This window comes from Panicum hallii, chromosome 3 (assembly GCF_002211085.1).
Source record: "Panicum hallii strain FIL2 chromosome 3, PHallii_v3.1, whole genome shotgun sequence".
Taxonomy (NCBI): Eukaryota; Viridiplantae; Streptophyta; class Magnoliopsida; order Poales; family Poaceae; genus Panicum; species Panicum hallii.
In genome coordinates this window covers 3,031,000-3,051,475 of record NC_038044.1, presented here as the reverse complement: position 1 = coordinate 3,051,475, position 20,476 = coordinate 3,031,000, and the positions used below count along the sequence as shown (strand labels likewise).

Sequence of the window (20,476 nt, the reverse complement as noted above, 5' to 3'; positions counted from 1 at the left end):
AGATCAACAGGTGCAAGTGTTGTGACAAGTGTTTCTCTCATATTAGCACTTGAAATGTTAGGTTTGAACACCGAGACATAAGCCAAGCTATCAACGTTGCATCCCTCTTGATAGTACAGCGTTACCTATACTCAAGATCAAATAATGAACAGAATATAAACCTCTTAAGTCTGAATATCTTTATCATGCAATTTTTCTTCAATATAATATTTCAAGGGTTTGCAAATATTTTCTTGGCTTCTTTCTTGAGCATTATCCTTCTTGAGCTAGTTGTCAGACCCGGGGCCACGGGGCTGTGTACATCAAGGAGTCCGTATTGGGCTAGGGGATAGGACGTGTCCTGTACCTTGTTTATGTTGTATTCTACCCGCATGCGGAGTAGAACTCATTGATATAGAAGGAAACAACTCGAGTTGTACTTGAGTACGATTCCTAAGCTAGTATCAGGCTAGGATTCATGTAACCCTGTCCTCCCGGATATATAAGGGCGGGCAGGGACCCCCTCAAAACCAAGATCACCAGATCAACATCAAGGCAATACAAACCATCATACAGGACGTAGGGCATTACGCATATTGCGGCCTGAACCTGTCTAAATCTTGTGTTGTCGGCACCTTCGAGTTCCTGATCTCGGCGCATCCTAACCCAAAACCTACCACCTTGGGTATACCCCTCGGTGGGCAGCCGGATAAAACCCGACACTAGTGTCTTGAGGTTCTTCATGATCAATAATCAACTTGACATCCTCAAGACAGCTAAATCCATATGATTCAACAATGATTGATGCTTAGCAATTTATGACTATCCATGGTCTTAATTGGTCCATAAATACTAGCACTAACTTGCTTCTTTACCCTAGCATGGGTTCATGGGTGCCAAGCCCTCTGCTTGCCCTTCTCCCTCGTTTAGTACCTCATAGCCAAATTCTTACTAACCCTTAACCATCTTACCATCTTAAATCACATGTACCTTGCACCACAATATGTACTCATTGAATTCCATTTATTCAACAAATTTATCCATATATCAACTTTATGATCAAGCAACAAGAATCTTCACTTCTATTGAATATTAAACTCTTGATCACATTTCTTCCTTCTTGATCAAACTATCAATGCATTATACTCATTGAACTCCATTTGTTCAACAAATTTATCCATATATCAACTTTGTGATCAAGCAACTAAGAATCTTCACTTCTATTGAAATAGTGTTATCGTCATAATCCGACCAGGCCAGAAGTGGGCCATGGAGCGAGATGGGCCTAGAAGACAGTTACAATAGGCTTACGAATCGGACCCTGTGCGGGTAATTGAGGCCAGAAAGGCCGTGTAAATTTAGATATAGGCAGTTAAGATTCGTGTCGTGTTTTGGTTAGGGTTAGTTAAGAAGGATGAGTCTACGGACTATAAATATGTACCATGAATAAACAAGAAATAGATTCATTCATCAACAATTCTCGGCGCATCGCCTCCCCTGTTCTAGGGTTTTTCATCGGGTAAGTGCCATGCATCCCCGATCATGCTCTGCGTGATCGGGGTGGCATCACCCTTGCTCGTTTGTTTTACGTGTTGCTCGTTCTGAAGCCTTGTAGATGGCGAGTAGCACTAGTTATCTTAGCGCGCATAGAGTAACGTTATCTTTTTTGTATCCTGTTCATGCTTTGTTCATTGCTCATGTGTGTTTAGCAATCGTCGTGTTCGATCATGGATACGATGGTTGCATCTTGCTTTGTCTTTATCAGTAGATCCAATCTGTTATGGCTAGTTTCTGTTTATTTGGAGATTTAGTTCAATATGTGCATGATTAGGCCTTGCAAACGAGTTGAAAGTTCCGGCAGTATGTTTAGTATCGGATCGTAGCTCGAATAGAGGTTGCTCTAGGAATCAGCTCTCTGGCTAGTTCTATGGTCTCTGTTTAGATCGTCTGTTCCGATGCTTTTATGTATTCGTTAGGCTCAATCACGTGTAGGATGTTCCGATCGTGCAATGAGGGCTTAGTTGTCGTAGATTGGATTAGATTGATATTTATGAAGCAAGATTTATTTTGTCGATAAGCATATATATACATTGCCTGTCCCAAAGATCCGATCCGATATTGATGCAATCGGCTCTCTATAGCCGATACCGGGGAGGAAGTAATGAGCCGATCACGGCTCGGACTGACCTTTACACGTGTCTGTGCATACAGGAATTTGATACATCACACCTTCCTGATCAGGTGCAGGATCAGGTGGCACGCCTAGCGACTTCAAGCCAGGGTGCGCGCCGGATTACTGGGCCGTTGACCGAGGGACCGGGGCCCACCAGCCGTCCCGGAAGCCTCCCGGCTCCTCGTGTTGCCTGTCACTGCTCGCCGGCGGGTTTTTGACCGACAACAAATAGTAAGCTCTCGATCACATTTCTTCCTTCTTGATGGAAATATCAATGCATTATCAAATTTTTACTCATTCGTACAAGCAAACCATCATTGAGACCAAATTATAGCCCTTGTAACTTTGTCTCTCTTGCTTTTTCAATCTGCTTGCACTTTCTTCAATTTGAGATATTATAGTTTTGGTACACTCATTTGCATTGTGATCTATCCAAAGCTCATCAAACTCATTAGTTCTTTAATTGTATTGTCATTCAACCACCAAAATCCACCAGGGGGCTTAGATGCACTTTCATGCCTCTAGGAAGGTGAACGACATCCGTAGACGTTGCCATTATTTGCGCCAGCCGAAGCCAGGCAATGCTTTCACCCGTGATCTAAAGACCCTTCCTCCATCAAGTACCGTGGCAGCGGGACACGAAATTGAAATCGACGAGTAAGATGAACGTAGTAGCGCAGGGTGGAAGAAAAATATGCATGCTACCACACTAAAGATGTGCCAGCCACGACGGCCTAAAACCACACCGCCGGATTCCACCTCAACCCGAGAGGGGGACTGGCGGGATGGCCACACGACCAGAGGGGTGGAGGCGGCAGCGGGGCCACCGCCCACTGACTTACCCCCGAAGACAACCGGAAGAGGCAGCTTGGGCCGCGGCAACAAGAGGCAGCACCACAGCGCTCCCAAAGCGGCGGCCACCGATGGCGGGAGAGCACCCTCGCCCAGGAGCACGCAGATCCGGACCTGTGGAGGTCGGATCCGGTGTGAGGGGCCAGAGCAACCCCTCACAGGCAGTGAGTACGACGACCTTGGCGACCATTTTTTTTGAAGCTGAGGAAGAGGGGGAGAAGGAGGACGAGCGCTCAAGACCGGCTTTGACCCACTGGCTGCTGCCGGAAGCTAGTAGATCCGAGTGAGGGACTGCCAGATCTGCCCGCGGTAGAGGCGGAGCCGCGCCGTCCCGTCTGCGTCATACCGCCCCACTAACGCAGCGTCGCGCCGCCTGCATCGACGAACGCGCGCTCGTCTGACCGAATTCCCCGCCACCGCCTTCCTCGTGGCCACCGGGCTTCCAATGGCCCGCTCAGGCAACGGCAAGGTGGAGGTGGAAGGGGAGGCGGCGACGGCGTGAGAGTCCCCCCGGGTCGCCCCGCGGGTGCGACGTGGGGGAGGAGGGGCGGGGAAGGTGCGATGTGGAAAAAAGTTTATCAATTTTTCACTTTAATAAAAGACTCGCAAGATGGAGAAGAAGAGTTGGAGCCTCATTCTTCTGAAAGACCGAGGTTCTGGAACAAGTCCAAAAGACCATAATGATTTTTTGCTAGGAAATAACATGCCGCTGGCATAAGTATCTCTTGAGTCAATGTGGTGTTATGTTTTGGTTCCAGGAAGTATTCGCTCCGTTCCAAATTATATGTCATTTTGGTATCTCTAGGTTAAAGATGGCAACGGGTACAGAATATCCGCGTGCCCGCAGATAGCAAACCTGACGGGCGCGGATACGGGTTTGCATTTATACCCACGGGTGCGGGCGCGGGTACAACCTTAAACCCGATGGATATCTGCTAACGGGTTTGAAAAAATAATATCCGCATCCGCAAACCCGCCAAACCCGATTTAGCGGCTGACATGTGGGTCCTAAACCGACTTCATTTAGAGTTTATGTTAATGTGTGATGTATCATGTATTCATGTATGAGACTAGTTTATTTATATGCTCAGATTTATTTATTTTCTTAAATAAATGGTGTTTGTTTGCCGTTGAAATATAATGTGTGCTTGATTTTCTAAAGCTTGCGAGTATACGGGTGTGCCCGCGGGTATGCGGATATCCGCGGATAGCGGTTACGGGCGTCGTTTCGTGCCCGTGGCGGGTTACGGGCGCGGGTGCGGGCACGGATTTTAGTACACGGGTACGGGTTTACAAAGTTAGTATCCGCGCGGATTTTACCCGTTACCATCTATACTCTAGGTGCATAGCAACCTAGGTATACCTATGTCTAGATACACAGCAAAAACTATGCACCTAAATATATCTATGTTTAGATATATAGCAAAAAATTATGCACCTAGAAATACTAAAACGTATGTAATTTAAAATGGAGGGAGCAGTAACATAGCACATCATTGTGAGCAAAACGATAGAGGCACTCTTTTCCCCCCTTTGGGATATATATCTACGTGAAAGGTTGACACATTTTTCGTCCTTTCAATCTTGCACAATTCATCAATCATTTCTCCAGAGTTACATTTGCAAATACTTGCTCTGAAATGTTATGCATTTTGGAAACACGTGTATAGAGACATATATACTACTTTTGTGTATGCTATGAATATGCATGCTGTTCTGAAGAGATGAACTCATGCCCATCCTGTACACCCTAGAGCAGCCTGAACCATGGCCAGTGGGTTCCCCTTGAGCACACCCTTGAGGATCTTCAGCTTCCCCCGCGTGTACGGCGGGTACCTGGCCTTCGCCTCGCCGAGGAAACTGCGGTCCAGGACGGCCTTCCTGTGGGTGAAGGCGTCAAAGCTGAAGGTGCCATGGTAGGCGCCCATGCCGCTCTCCCCAACTCCTCCGAAGGGCAGGTTCTGATTTGTGAGCTGCAATGTTGCAACCAATTTATAAGGAAGCAAGAATCCATCAGTCATGAAAGCAAATAAGATGTGCAGTTCAGAAACACTTTTGCAGTTGAGTTTCTGTGCAGATGTAGCGTACGTGGATGCCGGTGTCATTGAATATCACCCCTCCTGCAGAAACGTTTCTCTCAAACTGGCGCTTGAGCTTGCTGTCCTTGCTGAAGAGGTAGGCTGCCAGTGGCTTGGTCATGGAGTTGATCAGAGCAAAGCTCTCATGGATCTTGTCCACCTAGAAGCAACAATATATATAAAGAACAGAATGAGCTTCAAAGAAGAGTCGCAAGAAATTGCAGAACAAGGATCATGTTTAATCCAGCATGGCTAAGAGGACTTATGTTTAATGCAGCAAAACATTATTGTTACAAGATAATGTTTTTCTTTACCGTGATTATAGGAAGCAGGGGCCCGAATATTTCCTCCTTCATGATCGCCGAATCAAGTGGGGCATCCAGGAACAATGTCGGGGCGATCTTTCTGCAACGCAGTGAAGAAATAGTGTGAAAAGATCAGCTAGCCATGGTTATGATTCTGTAAAATTCACTCACAGCTGCTGCTCATCACTCTGGCCGCCGAACACGATCTTGTCGGAGACCATCTCCTCGTCCATCAGGGCCTTCAATCTATTGAAATGGTTGGAGTTGACGATGCGTGACAGATCCTCTGATCGCAGCGGGTCTTTCCCATAGAACTCGTCCAGGACTTTCTTCAAGGAATCCAGCTATCAAATGTTCGCACGCCAAGAACCGGAACAGTGTCAGGTAGCCATGAATAATCTCAGTATTTTGAGTAGGAAGCGCTCAAAGTATTTTCTTTACCAGCTTTGGTGCGAATGACTTGGTGGTTATAACGTAGTCCGGTGAGATGCAAGCTTGGCCACTGTTGCAACCCCACTTTCCGGCAGCGATCCTCTTAGCAGCAACCTTTCAACATCACAAACTTACAAGTTGTTAGTGTTAATCCATCCGTTTGATAATATAATAGGATTCTTTGAACAAGTCATGATCTTCAAGATATCCCTGTTACTCCTTGTAACTTTCACTTTTGCATATTATTAGTGATAAAGTGAAGTTTATATTTTGAGAATAATCTCTGACAGATTTAACGGTGCTGTTTTCATGTGATAATTTCAAAACAACTTTATTTATATATTTAGTGGTCAAAACTAAGTTTGAATATCAAATCTACAATACATTAATTTTAAAGGAATCAATTATCTTTTTTGTTCAAGAGATTCGCAATCCAGAGAAATGAGACGTTTACATGGAGATCAACGTTGGAATCGACGACGACCGGGCATTTCCCACCGAGCTCCAAGACCACCGGCGTCAGATGCTTCGCGGCAAAGGACATCACGATGCGCCCTACCTTGCTGTTACCTGCAAATTTTTATCATAACAAGGCAACAGGAGACACTTAGCCATGAAAGAAGCTCGCTCAATCCAAGCTTCATCGATGGTGGCAAGAGGCGACTGGTCACCGGCCAGACCTGTGTAGAAGATCTTGTCCCACTTCTGTTCCAGCAGCGCGGTGGTCTCCGCGATGCCACCCTCGACGACCTTGATGCACGAGCTGTCCACGTACCGCGGCAGCAGGTCGGCTAGCAGCGACGAGGTCGCTGGCGCGATCTCCGACGGCTTCAGCACCACGGCGTTGCCGGCGGCGATCGCGCCGATGACCGGGTCGACGGCCAGCACTGGAACAATTCAATTCGACGATCAATCAGTAGTATTCAGTAGTCAGAAACAATTACAATTTACATCACGCAGTGAAGCTTAACTCTGTAGCATGTAAATTCGCCGAGCTATTTTAGAAATTAAACTTTCCTTCAAAAAAATTTTAGAAATTAAACTGCATGTGTGAAAAATGTGTCTCAGAAAAAAAAAAGAGAGCCACACATGGCATGGGTGGTTGGGGCCTTCCATAAATTCAGAGCAAGTGCTATGCATTTCTCCTTTCCGCTTGTGATGCGGTTGCTACTCTTAGATAGTTGAGTTCAGGACAGTAACTCTGAAGCAGCAACTGATCCGATAGCGAAAGCATGTCTTCTTCAACTCCCACCAAGACGCTGTTCGCTGGCAGACGGATCACCAGGAGCTAGCTGCACGGCATGATTTCACCTCACCCCATTTCTGCCGCGCTCGTACACACCCTGTTCGTTGGTTGGACGACGATCAGGAAACACGCCATGCCAAACGCATGAGCCCACGCGTTGACATCACATTGAACTCGATCGATCCTTGTCTCATCGACAGCCTCACGTCAGTCAAGCCCACGGGGGTCCAGACTCGTCTCAACTCTGACAAAGACATCGCCGTATGGGCTTCCAGCGAACATACCAATAGGTCACTGGATGGATGGGGATGCACGCACACAAATGGCATGTGTTTCAGAGAGAGTGCAGGACGTGTGGTGCCCGACCGACCGGCCTGTCTATCTCCTCCCTTCAATGCCTCCGGTGGTTCAAGGATCAGGCCATCTCAGTGTCATATTAATGAACATGGTTTGTCAGTCAAGCATGTATTCAATTATGAGATGCCTAAGCAACTGGGTAAGGCTAAACAGCTTAAGCTTCCGACTTACAGAAAGGGTAGTTCCAGGCGGAGACGACGAGCACGATGCCGAGGGGCTCCGGCGTCACCCTCGCCGTGGACGGGAACGTCAGCACCCCGGCGGGGACCTGAAAGAAGAAGTATCTGGTAGCGTTAGTACTAGCAGTGAAGCAATGTGCATTCATTCCTGCAGTTGGTTTGATTTGGAGGGAATGGTCTTGGCAGGGGCCTCAATGGATCAAGATCAAGTACTGGGAAACGTAACCGCCCAGCCCGAAATAAGTAGGATGCATGACAAGGACCTCATCACGAAGCACCGAGGTGGTGACGAAGCTATACTAGAACGAGCCGACGGAATTCATGGCTGCAGGACCAGATGGCGTGAGCTGAATTGTTCTAGCTACAATGTGAACCGTAAAATGTTTTATAATCTTAGACGTTAATACACGTATAAAATAACAACTTGGTTTGTCACATGTGGTGTTTTTTTAATTAGGGAATAAATCCGGTCTCAGCAAACGGGAACCGAGAGCTCGCAACCGATTAGAACCACACGACCCTGCAGCACTCAGGCTACTAAACAGAATGAAAGACCCGGAACTGACGGAAACAACAGGGAACCAAGACTCGGAACCGCAGGACCCTGCGGTGTTATTAGTTACTTTATATATGATACGAGACAAAGGCAGTTGATGCTGGACAACATTTGTGTCAAAAATTTAGAACTTTTACTATCAACATCTTTCATAATTTCTAATTGGCATAACTAAACATGATAAGTAGTGTGGATTTCTCTTGAAATGTATTTCCTGAAATCAATCATAGTCTATTGAATTTCATAATTATATTGTAATAAAACAAAATGGTCAAAGCTACGTTTCAGAGACATGTAGCTCACCAAAAACATAGAGCATTTGGGACAGGAGGGAGCAGTAGGCTTGTAATGACAGCAACACATATAGTAAGTTTTTCTTGTAAAAATATACTTACGTACGCATGCACTTATATATATGTAGCTAAATGCCTCTATATATTTATAGGATATTATTATTGGTTACACAGATGAATCGCTATCTAGTGACAAAACCGATTTCACCTTGACTGATCGAGCTGATGAGCTAGGATAGATCCACCGAACCATACGTACCTTTTTGGGTTGCATCCATTTCTTGAGATTCTTGAGTGCGAACTTGCAGGAGGACGTGACCAGCGATATCTGCATCATCACATCACAAACAAGCAGTAGAATATATCCATATCTGGTGGTCTCAAGTCTCATCAACGAAATTAACATTCTCAAGTCCAAGCAAAATTAATTTGCGCTCGGATCGGACCTCGTGGACGTAGGACTCGGTGTGCGGCTTGGCGAGGTCGGCGCGGAGCGCGGCGCAGATCTCGGCCTCCATCTCCGCCGCCATCCGCAGCAGCCCGCGCAGCTGCGCGGCCCGCCACGCCGCCGGCCGCGTCCTCCCCGACGCGAAGCTCGCCCGGAGCAGCTCCCTCGCCTCCGCCGCCACCGCCACCGCCTCCATGCCGCCGCCGCTACTGCTAGTAGCTAGTAGCTGCTGTTAGTTTTGGTTGCCGATTAGTTCGCGGCAGCAGAGGGCTCCGTGAAACAAGGGGAGGAGGTTGGGAGGAGGACGGTACGAGGCGGGAGGGGAAGCTGCCACGCACGACGCCTACAACGTGCTCGGCTATGCTGTCGTCTGCGCGCCTGTTTTTTGTGCTTGGGCATATGGGTTGGGTATAGTAGCTTGTTTTCATAGGCAACTCAATATTCCCATTTTGCATTGCTGACAGCAGCGAGTAACAGAATGGGCGAGAGTTTTATCAGAAGGTAGCTGTGATTAGTGTGTGGTCGATCGGTTGGTTTAAATGAAATGTGCATTAGTTTAATTTTAGGCATCGTTTGATACCTTAGAGGTAACTCTAAGCTACTAAAAATTAACGGAGGTCCTGTTTGATCCCAGCTGATGGGCTTATCAAACCACCCTGCAGCTAGCAATTAGTATCTGTTAGCTGGTTCATTCCCCAGCTATCTGTTAGTCTCAGCTCTAAGGAATCCAAATAGAGCATTAATCAACAATTATAAACCTATATATGTCTACTGCAGAAGCTGTATCAATATACTTCATATTCCAAAGAGCTTTTAATATGATACGATTTCGTAGCTACTCCCTCCATCATAAATTACGATTTGTTTTGAATTTCTTAGATACACAGGGTACATCTAAATGCATAGCAAAATATATGTATCTAAAGATGTCAGAATAAATTATAATTTGGAACAGAGGAAGTATATAATAACATATTATGGATAGAAATTAAATCCCGAAATATAGTTTTGGAGATCTTTACGTATCAAACTATGCCCTACAAAGGTAGTAGCGCCTACGTGGACGCAGTGCCACCACAGCTTTCGCATGATATAGCTATATGTCACACTTGTTCCTGGACATGCTGCTTCGCAAAAAAAAATAAAAATAAAGGACATGTAAACATGTTAAGAACTGTTGTTTCTCTAGGAAGAGAGTGAGAATATTTTTTATTTGTGACGGTGAATATTGTTCGAGCACCGCTACACACACGTACAACCACACCTCAGGATCCAATGTTCTGAAATCACTCAGGTATTAGAAGCTTATGAATCCATCACATGGTTTTGGATGCGTGATGGTTTGATCAATTAGAGTAGGTCATGCGTATCTTTCGTAAACTAGTTACAAACTGATTATTTCTGTTCTACAGTAACACATATAGTAGGGATGGATGCATGTGTTCTATCAGAAGGAGCCCATGCACAGCACAGGGTGGTATAGCTTGTCTTGCTACAGGGATAGATAAATGGATGCACACGTGCATGCTCGTCAGACCGACAGATGACAGTAGCTCTCTACGGGGGCATACATTGTTACACCATGATTTCCAGATGCAGGTGCAGCAGAGTTGGAGATGCTGAAACAATCAGGGAAACAAACTCGTTTGGGCTTGGCCCCCGGTGTTCTGGGTCCTCTTCGAAGGCCCAGCCAAATAGAGCTTCGGCCCGCACACCCACATGTATCTGGCCGATTTCCAAGTAGAAAGCACGCACAGCCTGCCCATTTCCGCGGCTCTTCTACTTGCATACCACTAGTAGTGCTTGTGCGTCATCCAGCTCCGACAGACTGCGATCAGATTGACAGTTCGCTGAATCGAATTTAACTTTTTTTGAAAGAACCTGGAATGGCTTCAGTCGTGTGGGGGTTTGGAGTTGTTTGTATTTGCTTAAACTTCTTCTTCTAATAAAAATTACGGCAAATCTCTTGCCGTTCCTTTCAAAAAACTATATATATGAAGATAGGCGTTCACTTGGTGCTATAATAAAAACTAAGAAAGTGACTTCGCAGCAGATGACTGGAAGCTCGTTTAGGCTTGGTCAACCAACGACGTCCCTCGGATGTCCATCAAACGGTTGATCGATTCAACCAACGGCGGATGCTCAATTCGTTCATCACCACACACTTGACTTGGTTCATGACCCAAAACCCTGACACTTCATTCTACCTAACCTCGCCTATGGTGGTTCAAATTGGAACGGTTGACTTTTCTGAAAATTAAGGCCCTCTACGTACCTATGGTGTCCATAAGAAACAACAAGTAGTATAGCATCCCTACATAACAACATTTCTGTACCTTCAGTAACTTCACTCCTTTTATTTCTGACGAACCCCCTCCACGATCGTGTCATCTCACCTTCCAAGGCCAGTCTGACACGCTAAGCACAAGCTATATATTTGGTCCTAGACACCCATCTGTTACAGCACAAGTACTCTGATGACCAAATTATCACTCTTAATCTGTCCTCGTCGAGAACCAATTCTTGCTGCCTACTCTGATTCCCTGTTCTAGATCCGATCTCTTCATAGTTGCTAACACCATCCTCCTTCGAAACGATCAGGGCGACACTGCAAGTACTCTGGGTACGCCGGTGGACGGCGCTGCTGCCGGCGAGAAGGAGGAGACGCACATCAGGGTGTACTGGCACGACGTGGTGAGCGGGCCGGACCCGACGGCGGTGCAGGTGGCGCGCGCGGCGGCGACCAACGCGTCCAAGACCTTCTTCGGCGCCGTGGTGGTGATCGACGACCCGCTGACGGAGGGCCCCGGCCTGGGCTCCTCCCGCCTCCTCGGCCGCGCGCAGGGGGCCTACGTCGGCGCCGGCAAGGGCGCGATGGCGCTGCTGATGGCCATGAACTTCGTGTTCCAAGCCGGCACGTACAACGGGAGCAGCGTCACCATCATGGGCCGGAACGAGGTGTTCACCGCCGTCAGGGAGATGCCCATCGTCGGCGGCACCGGCGTGCTCAGGATGGCGCGAGGGTACGCGCAGGCCCGCACGCACACCCTCGACCTCAAGACCGGCGATGCCACCGTCGAGTACAATCTCTACATCAGGCACTGATGATCGATATATATATCCGAATTAATTAATTTGTGTAGTTTTATGTTTGAGCTTCTGGTCAAATAACAAGCAAAGTCTCTGTGTCGTGTGTGGTGATTATGCACGGATGCGTGGTTTGCTCTGCTGCTTTGGAGTTTGGATACAGATGCTTTGGATTTTTACGGTCTCCAAGATGCGCGCGACTTGGTCTACGGGCCCACGATACATTTGATCATTTCCTTTTTTTTTACGATGTTATTTTTTACGGTGGTAATCAAATTACAAACATCATCTTTTTAGAAAATAATGCTGTGATTGTTTTGCTGCAGTTTGGGTCTCCTTAAAATTGGTGTGCTTTGAATTAGAACAAAACTAAAACAACTTATAGTTTAGAACGGAGTATGTTATACAAAATATATTGTTGCTATACCCGTGAGATCTCTCGACTTCATGGGAAGACGTAGAGTACATCCGTCCTCACTATGAAGAAAACAAGGACTGACTGGAGCGTCGATGCACATGACGATGACGGCGTAGGCAGGCCACCGGGTTGTGGGCGCCACAGTAATATAGATAGCGATTATGAGCTATGTCTATTTATACCACGTACGACTAGCCGCTGTATCACCGTACATATCTACTGAAAATAATAAAAATATTTTATTTTGTTCTGAACCATTGTTATCTCCAGCGAATATGTGCGATGATACAACTAGCCGCTGTATCATCGTACATATCTACTGAAGATAACAAAAATATTTTATTTTGTTATGTAACATTGTTATCTCTAGTGAATATGTATGATGATACATTGACTAGTTGCACGTGCAATGAATAAACTTCCGCCGTAAGCGATCAAACACAGGCACAGAAGGTGAGCCTGCGGGTGTCGCTGCTGTTGAGCAACTGCGCGGGGGCGGGGTGAACGCGGCGGAGCAGGCACCGGAGCGCGTTGGCCTTACCACTGATGACGGAGGCGTGGAAGGCGTTGCGGCCGTTGTTGTCCACCATCTCGACGACGTCGGTGCAGTGCCGGAGCAGAGCCTTGATGGTCTCCGTCGAGCCGTAGTGCGCGGCGACATGCATGGGGTGTAGTGCTGACCGTTGCTCTTGTACGCCAATTCTGTCCGCTTACTGAGCAGTGTGTCTGAATCCGTGACGTCGATCTGGTTAGGGCGCATATGATTCTAGATGGGCATTTCAAAAAATAAAAAAATTAAAAGTTCTTATAAAAAATATAGAAACATCCGGCAATCAATTTAACAACTCTAAATATAATAGCTATTGGATCTGTTATTTTTTCTAATAAATTGTCCACCTCTGTTATTATAAAAATAGGCTAAACTAATCTTCTAAATATATATCTAAATTACCCACTTATGTTATTATAAAAAATAATCTAAAATAACCCCTAATCTTCATGCAAATTACCCACATATGCCATCATAAAATAATATCAAATAACCCTCTAAGTTTGTATATAAATTAGATATATCATTTTTAAAAGTTAAAGCAACTCCTAAATCTGAATCTAAGTTATATAATTATAACATAATCTTAAATTGCACCAATATAAAATTCTAAATTACTATATCTATTATTATTAATATATTATTTATGTTATTTCTTATATAAAATATTATCCATGATGCTGTCACGGGGAAGATATAAGAATACTAATTTTTATTTCAAACAGATGGTTCAATTAAATACGTACGAAGGTGTGATACAAATTGGAAAATATTCTAAACATATTACGACCTTTGTCGATACGATCGGCACGCAGCAACGCCGCAAGGTTTGTGGACATGGTCGGCACCAAAGGTTGCCGTGGCGAGCGCGACCAGGCGCCATCAAGGGTTTGGTTGGATGGCCCGCGGCCAGCGCGGGGTACGTCGAGAGGTGGTGGGCCGGTGGCTGTTCAGCCCACGGTGGGAGCGGAATTCTATTCGGACCTCGAAAGTCGAAACCCCGCGCACGGAATTCAGGTCAGTGATCTCGTTTGTTTCGATGAACAGATGGAAAGAAGAGAATGAATTCTACTCGGACTCGCATAGAAATTAAGGAAAGATTCGAATTCGCACTCGGATCGGTTGGATGCAACCTGGCACGCGCACCGTGTCGGATTTCTCTTCCTCGTCTGACTAGGTGGTGAGGCGACGACGAAGCGCCGCGCCCTCCATTTATAGCCCCGCTCCCTACCCATCAATCAATACCCATATCAGCTACCTACGCCGCCGCCCGACGCGGCGCACAATGGCGAGCATCAGGGAGGTGTCCCTAGAGGCCGGAAACCTGGCCGCCTCCGCCGTGCTCGACGACGACGGCCGCCCGCGCCGCACGGGCACGGTCCTCACGGCGAGCGCGCACATCGTCACCGCCGTCATCGGCTCCGGCGTGCTCTCGCTGCCCTGGGCGGTGGCGCAGCTCGGCTGGGCGGCGGGGCCCCCGGTCATGCTCCTCTTCGGCGGCGTCATGTACTACACCTCCACGCTCCTCGCCGAGTGCTACCGCGCCGGGGACCCCGCCACGGGCCGCCGGAGCTACTCCTACACGGACGCCGTCCGCGCCATCCTCGGCGGCGCCAAGGTCGCCTTCTGCGGCGTCGTCCAGTACGTAAACCTCGCCGCCATCGCCGTCGGCTACACCATCGCCGCCTCCATCAGCATGCAGGCCGTCTGGAGGGCCAACTGCTTCCACGCCAGGGGCCACGCCCACGCGTGCCGCAGCTCCAGCGTGCCCTACATGATCGCCTTCGGGGCGGTGCAGATCGTCTTCTCGCAGATACCCAACTTCGATCAGATCGAGTGGCTGTCCATCGTCGCCTCCGTCATGTCCTTCACCTACTCGGGCATCGGGCTCGGCCTCGCCGTCGCGCAGACCGTGGCGAACGGCGCGTTCCGGGGCACACTCACCGGCGTCGCCGTCGGCGCGGGCCTCACCGTCATGCAGAAGGTCTGGCGCACGATGCAGGCTCTGGGAAACATCGCCTTCGCGTACTCCTTCTCCAACGTGCTCATCGAGATCCAGGACACCATCAAGGCGCCGCCGCCGTCGGAGGCGGCGGTGATGAAGAAGGCCACGGCGATCAGCATCGCCACGACCACGGCGTTCTACACGCTGTGCGGGTGCATGGGCTACGCGGCCTTCGGGAACGCTGCGCCGGACAACCTCCTCACGGGGTTCGGCTTCTACGAGCCCTTCTGGCTAGTCGACGTCGCCAACGTCGCCATCGTCATCCACCTCGTCGGCGCGTACCAGGTGTTCTGCCAGCCCATCTTCGCCTTCGTCGAGAGCCGGGCCGCCGCCGCGTGGCCGGACAGCGCCTTCGTCTCCAAGGAGCACCGCGTGGGGCCCTTCGCGCCCACCGCGCTCCGCCTCGCGTGGCGGTCGGCGTTCGTGTGCCTCGCCACCGTGGTCGCCATGGCGCTGCCCTTCTTCGGCAGCGTCGTCGGTCTGATCGGCGCCTTCTCCTTCTGGCCGCTCACCGTCTACTTCCCCGTCGAGATGTACATCAAGCAGCGCGCCGTGACGCGCGGCAGCACCAATTGGATCTGCCTCAAGGCGCTCGCCGTCGTATGCCTCCTCGTGTCGGTCGCTGCCGCCGCAGGGTCCATCGCCGGCTTCGTCGGCGCGTTCAAGGCTTTCCGGCCCTTCAGCGGCTAACCTGGCCGCAGCTTGTTGCTGCTTAGCCTGATACTGAAATTCGCAGTGCAGTGTTTGTGTATGACAGTAGCCAAGGAAGACGTGTAAGGTTGTATTGTTACTGCATCAGATTGTTACTGAAGCCCGCAGATGTTACTGCATCAGCAGATTGTTCATGCAATTATTCATCCTAGCTCACTTCATTGTTATAATTGGATGGTCCACAACAAAGCATTTCATCGCTTGCAATGAATATGTGTAACAAATATAACAAACATAATGCCTGTTGCAAGATATAGAAATTCAGCTATAACAAAAAAAAACTGTTTTCTGCAACAAACAAGGAAAACTCCGGTAAGAACAGTACAAGTTTACCCTGCTACTGCTGGTCCTGAGAGCATAATCTGATACAAGCTGCTGCCTGCCAGTTACATATAGTCCCTAAATCATTTTGGCAGCTATACAAGTATACAGCCCATATTAGTCTTGTTTCTTCAATTTCAAAGCACCTGAGACAGATATTACCTCAATACAACACCAAGCAAAGAATACACAAAGAAAAACTCGAAAAGATTATATACTGAATATGAGCCAGTGTCTCATAATAAGGCGATCATTCTATTTCATATGAACATTATGATGTTACATGCGACTAGCTTTTCCTTTTCTTTTTCCTAAAGAATACATGTTCCTAACCCTTTGTTCAGCCTCCCCCGGATGACCATCCTTCTAGTCTTTCATCACTCTAGTGAGCAGTGACCTTCCCTTGGTAATCACGCTTTATTTGAGCCGTAATAGGCTGGGCAATCTTCATTCGGAAGACCAATGATCCCAGGGAATTGAGGCCAACAATAACCTTCCTCAAATCCATGAATGGTATTGTCGCTGTTCGAATAAATAGAAATAAATTAAGGGTATGTATGTTCACTGTACAGGGGGTGTGAAATGATCACATAAGGGCAGAGGATCCAAACTTGGGGATTCTATCACAGGGTGCACGAATCCATCCAATTTGCCCTCTCTCGTTGTCATAAATCACCATCTGATCTTGCATTGTGACGTCTGGAAGAGAAGACAAAAGAATATCAATTGTTATGCAAGTCACGGAATTCTGAAACTAGGTTAATTGGTTTTGTCTGAATATCCTACCTCCAAGAATGTTCAGATCCTTGAGACCAACTTCTGATCCATTGAGGATGCCCAAACATGCATTCCCATATTTCTGGCACAAACACATAAATAGACTTTAGCCACCAATGACTTCCTGTCACTGCTACTAATTCATAGAGCTATGGAATACTTACAGTGACAATGAGGTAGTTTTCAGGCTGGATCTCCATGAGCGCCTTCTTTCCATTGGCAAAGGTCAAAACAATTGATTTGAACTCCTTTTTCACGTCAAGCACAGATTTGAATGGTTTCTTCCCTTTCCAGCACAGAGGCAGGGAGGGGTCAGATACCTCTTTCAGCGTCCTGCTTAGGTCACCCTTAAGCTGCAAGAGCAAAACCTCATTAGCTCCATGTTTATTCATGAGTCATGTGGTATAAATGTTTTGAAATTTACCGCAGTGACAAGTGCTTGATATGGCTGTGCAGCAAAGTACGTGAATGAGCTGCCGCTGTCAAAGACCACTTCCATTGGCCTCACGCCTAGTGACCGGCCACCAAAGTACAGACTTGCTGAACCAGGGGAGTAGTAATTCCTGGAAATGCAAGGTCATGTCAAACTAGAATAGTAATTCGTGAACTAGAAGGTTATGTCAAATTGAATCGGAGAAAATAAAGCCACAATTTACTATCACACGCATCCAGAGATTGCACGTAGTTAAAATTTAAAACAATCAACTCAACAAAGTACAAAATATGCAAATGTTGATGATTTTTATGAAAATTTAGCATGGCAAATATGACAAGTGCACAATTTTCTACCATGCTAATGCAAATATGACTAGTGCACAATTTTCTAACATGCTAAAAATCCTTCCCACATTAGCAATGATTAGTCACTGATGTTTAACATCACTAGTAAAACACAAAAATAGGCGCTTTTGTGCACAGGGAAGTTGCAAACAAGAAACCTCATTCCCTCTGTCATTCTCAGATGAAACCAGAATAAAATTCAAGGATGATAGTGCTCACCGGAATGCACTGCGAGCCATGGGAGTCCATGTTGCACGCGAATAAGGCACAAGATCATCCCCAAAGAAGAGGAAACCCCCTCCTCTTAAACTGAGGCAGTGGCCAACAACGTTCTTGGTGATCCCATGCTGCTTGAGCTGCGAGAGCAAACTAACTGATCCAGTCCCAAGCCCAAGCACTCCATCAGTGGGTGCCACCTCACTGCTGCTGCCAACTTGTTGGTCATACCCACACCTGTACAAATGGAACCAACCACAAAAGAAAATTGAGGCAGTTGATTTTGCAAAGCTGTATACTGATCACAAGATGCAAGTAGCATACCCGAATGCCAGACTGGGGCGGACAACGGAGGAGTTTGCAAGTCGCAGAGCAAAGCTGTCATTGACGAGCACACCAATGGATGACCCCTGATCAGCATACCTAATCTCATAGTCACATTGCTGATGCGGTGAGTCACACTTGTGCCTGCCAGTTAGTTCACCATGGAGAGATGCACACAACTGATCCACACATGGCACCAGCTTGCTCTTTGTTGGTCGGTATAGTGGGTGTGGCACCTGCACCAACAATTCACATGACAGGCAACATCAAAAGCCAATTCCAAGTCGAAGCTACGCCAAGCTTGGTGTTTTATTTGAAACGTTGGGCTAGAAAGAAATAGCATGTTTCATCAGTGATGTAATGCAAGGTTAGGGGATGACCAGACTACAAATCTTGAAATGGAAACCAAGTCTGACTGAAACAAAACAAACTTTTCTTGAACTGAATTGATTGCCATTTATAGACTAATCAAACGAAAACTAACTTTTCTCCCTTTCTTTTTCTTTTTATTTTCCTTTTTTTCTTGCCTGAAAACTAACTTTTCGTTTGAAAAATGAGAAGGAACGGCAAACTAACAGAACGTGATGTCAAAAAAGATAGTAGCAGACATTTCTAGCGCAAGTATCTATAAACCAGTCAATCAAGGTAAAAACTTTGGGCCAAAATAATGTCAAGAAGGGACCTCGAACTAACACCTGCACCTAGATTGGAAACAATCGGCAGACGTGTACAGATAACAACACATGATGGAAACATCCCACTGCCGCCCTGAATCCAAAGTAAGAGAAACTACGGAAGGGCTGGGGACTGGGGACGGAATGGTACCTTGTTGCAGCTGATGCAGGGCGCGTCGCACTGCAGCCAGGTGAGGTCGCTGCCGGTGTCGACGTCCAGGAAGTATGGCCTCGGCGGGTTCCCGATGTTCATGGCCACGTAGTACAAGCTGCGAAGAAAACGAAAAAGATCATTATTTTCCTTTTGTCATTGAAACTTGATCTTACACATCAAAGACATCATTTTTTTGAAACGATACATCAAAGACATCATGATGCTAATAAAAAATAGAGTGAATACTGATGCTTCAGAGAGAAGGGAGCAATGGAGTTGCCAGATGGGACCAAAGATTGCAATCAGTTGATTAGTTCCTCGTGGCTCTTGGAGTCAAGCGAAGCGGAATGGGCGGAAACGGATGGCTCCATGGGGACAGAAACGGAGAGGGGGAAGAGAAGGAAAGGGGGGACGCACCCGTGCGGGTAGACGTCGCCGTAGAGCGGGAAGACGGCGGAGGACGCCTCCGGCTCCTTGCCCGCGCCGGACGGCCCGCCCCTCAGTAGCTTGTCCCCGCGCACCGCCGCCGGCGTTAGGAGCAGCATCAGAAGCACGAGGCCGGCGGGCGGGGCCCACCTCGGAGCCATGGGTGGGAGGAAGGGGAGCAAGACGGAGCCCCGACCTGGAAGCAGGGGAGGCAGCCTCTTGTCTTCTCCCCCTTTTCTCCTGAAATCTTTTTCTTTTTTCTCCTCAGCTGTGACTCAGAGAAAAGGGGGAGAGAATCGATGGTGAGAGGAAGGTGGTGTGGCGATGGGCTGGCCGGCTGGTTTTATAGGGAGGAAGATGGAGCTGTGTGTTGTGCAGTGGAAGTTTCCCCTTCCCCTGGGGAAAGTCTTTCTTGGATTTGTTGCAGCAGCAAGGAACAAAAAGATGCATTGGAAGGGACTTTCAGTTAACTACTATATTCCCTTTTCCAGGGTCCTTTCTGATGGATCTTTTCAGCTCCATTCATCACCCACCAAGGCAAAGGCAACCTCAGCATGGAAAGGGAGAAATGGGGGACAAGGAACAGTGACTGTTGTGTTGATTGCTTGTGGGGAGAAAGGAAAGGTATTGCCTGGCTCATCGGATTTGCATCCTTTTGTAATGTGTGCATGCGGTGCAGAGGAATTCAGAAAAAGGTGTTACTGTTGAGAAAAACTAGTGCCGGTACTTGCTGTGCAGAGCTACAGGTATCCAGTTGAAGAATCTGTGTTTACAAATTAGTTTTAGTTTTAGTACTTTTTTGTTTCAAAATAAAAAAAATTCTCCGTGTTTACAAATGGAAAAGGGAGTTTGTCGGTTTATGAAATCTGAATTCGTCTTTGAAAAGGGTGTTGGGTGGACAGCTGCGACGCCTCTCATGCAGGTGAAGATGGTTTCCATGTACTTAGTGCATTATTATTTGGTACTAAACACACCATATGAACGTACTTGGCTTCACCGTGTAGTGGCGATTAACACTTGGGGGTGCGAATAAATCACCGCCACCTGCATGATATCTTTTCTAGACGTCACTTGGGCAGCGGCCAAAACAAAGTGAGCTGCTTATGCCTAGACGTCGATACTTGCCAAAACCGTT

At 47.4% G+C, this 20,476-nt stretch overlaps 4 protein-coding genes across 4 annotated transcripts; 2 read left to right on the top strand and 2 right to left on the bottom strand.

Annotated features, from left to right (window-relative positions):
- Positions 1–4,611: 4,611 nt before the first annotated feature.
- LOC112886472 (aldehyde dehydrogenase family 3 member H1-like) lies at positions 4,612–9,261 on the bottom strand. The gene is made up of 10 exons (XM_025952381.1): positions 8,897–9,261; positions 8,710–8,778; positions 7,594–7,690; positions 6,500–6,706; positions 6,274–6,389; positions 5,829–5,933; positions 5,559–5,731; positions 5,397–5,487; positions 5,093–5,242; positions 4,612–4,977 (listed from the first exon to the last, which is right to left on the bottom strand). The coding sequence occupies exons 1-10, from the start codon at positions 9,092–9,094 to the stop codon at positions 4,735–4,737; spliced, it is 1,449 nt and encodes a 482-aa protein (XP_025808166.1). The 5' UTR covers positions 9,095–9,261; the 3' UTR covers positions 4,612–4,734.
- A 2,136-nt stretch (positions 9,262–11,397) lies between these two features.
- Positions 11,398–12,147, top strand: LOC112884450 (dirigent protein 22-like; the record flags this gene model as incomplete). The annotated part of the gene is made up of 1 exon (XM_025949834.1): positions 11,398–12,147. A coding segment is annotated over one exon (606 nt), but the record flags the coding sequence as incomplete, so codon positions are not given.
- A 2,095-nt stretch (positions 12,148–14,242) lies between these two features.
- LOC112887219 (amino acid permease 3-like) lies at positions 14,243–15,765 on the top strand. Its single transcript, XM_025953344.1, has one exon. The coding sequence runs from the start codon at positions 14,437–14,439 to the stop codon at positions 15,646–15,648; it is 1,212 nt and encodes a 403-aa protein (XP_025809129.1). The 5' UTR covers positions 14,243–14,436; the 3' UTR covers positions 15,649–15,765.
- Positions 15,766–16,173: 408 nt separating this feature from the next.
- On the bottom strand, positions 16,174–19,679 carry LOC112887965 (aspartic proteinase Asp1-like). The gene is made up of 9 exons (XM_025954268.1): positions 19,333–19,679; positions 18,913–19,030; positions 18,088–18,323; positions 17,767–18,000; positions 17,192–17,330; positions 16,932–17,120; positions 16,777–16,849; positions 16,602–16,689; positions 16,174–16,512 (listed from the first exon to the last, which is right to left on the bottom strand). Exons 1-9 carry the CDS (start codon positions 19,500–19,502, stop codon positions 16,401–16,403), a joined length of 1,359 nt encoding a protein of 452 aa, XP_025810053.1. The 5' UTR covers positions 19,503–19,679; the 3' UTR covers positions 16,174–16,400.
- Positions 19,680–20,476: the final 797 nt, after the last annotated feature.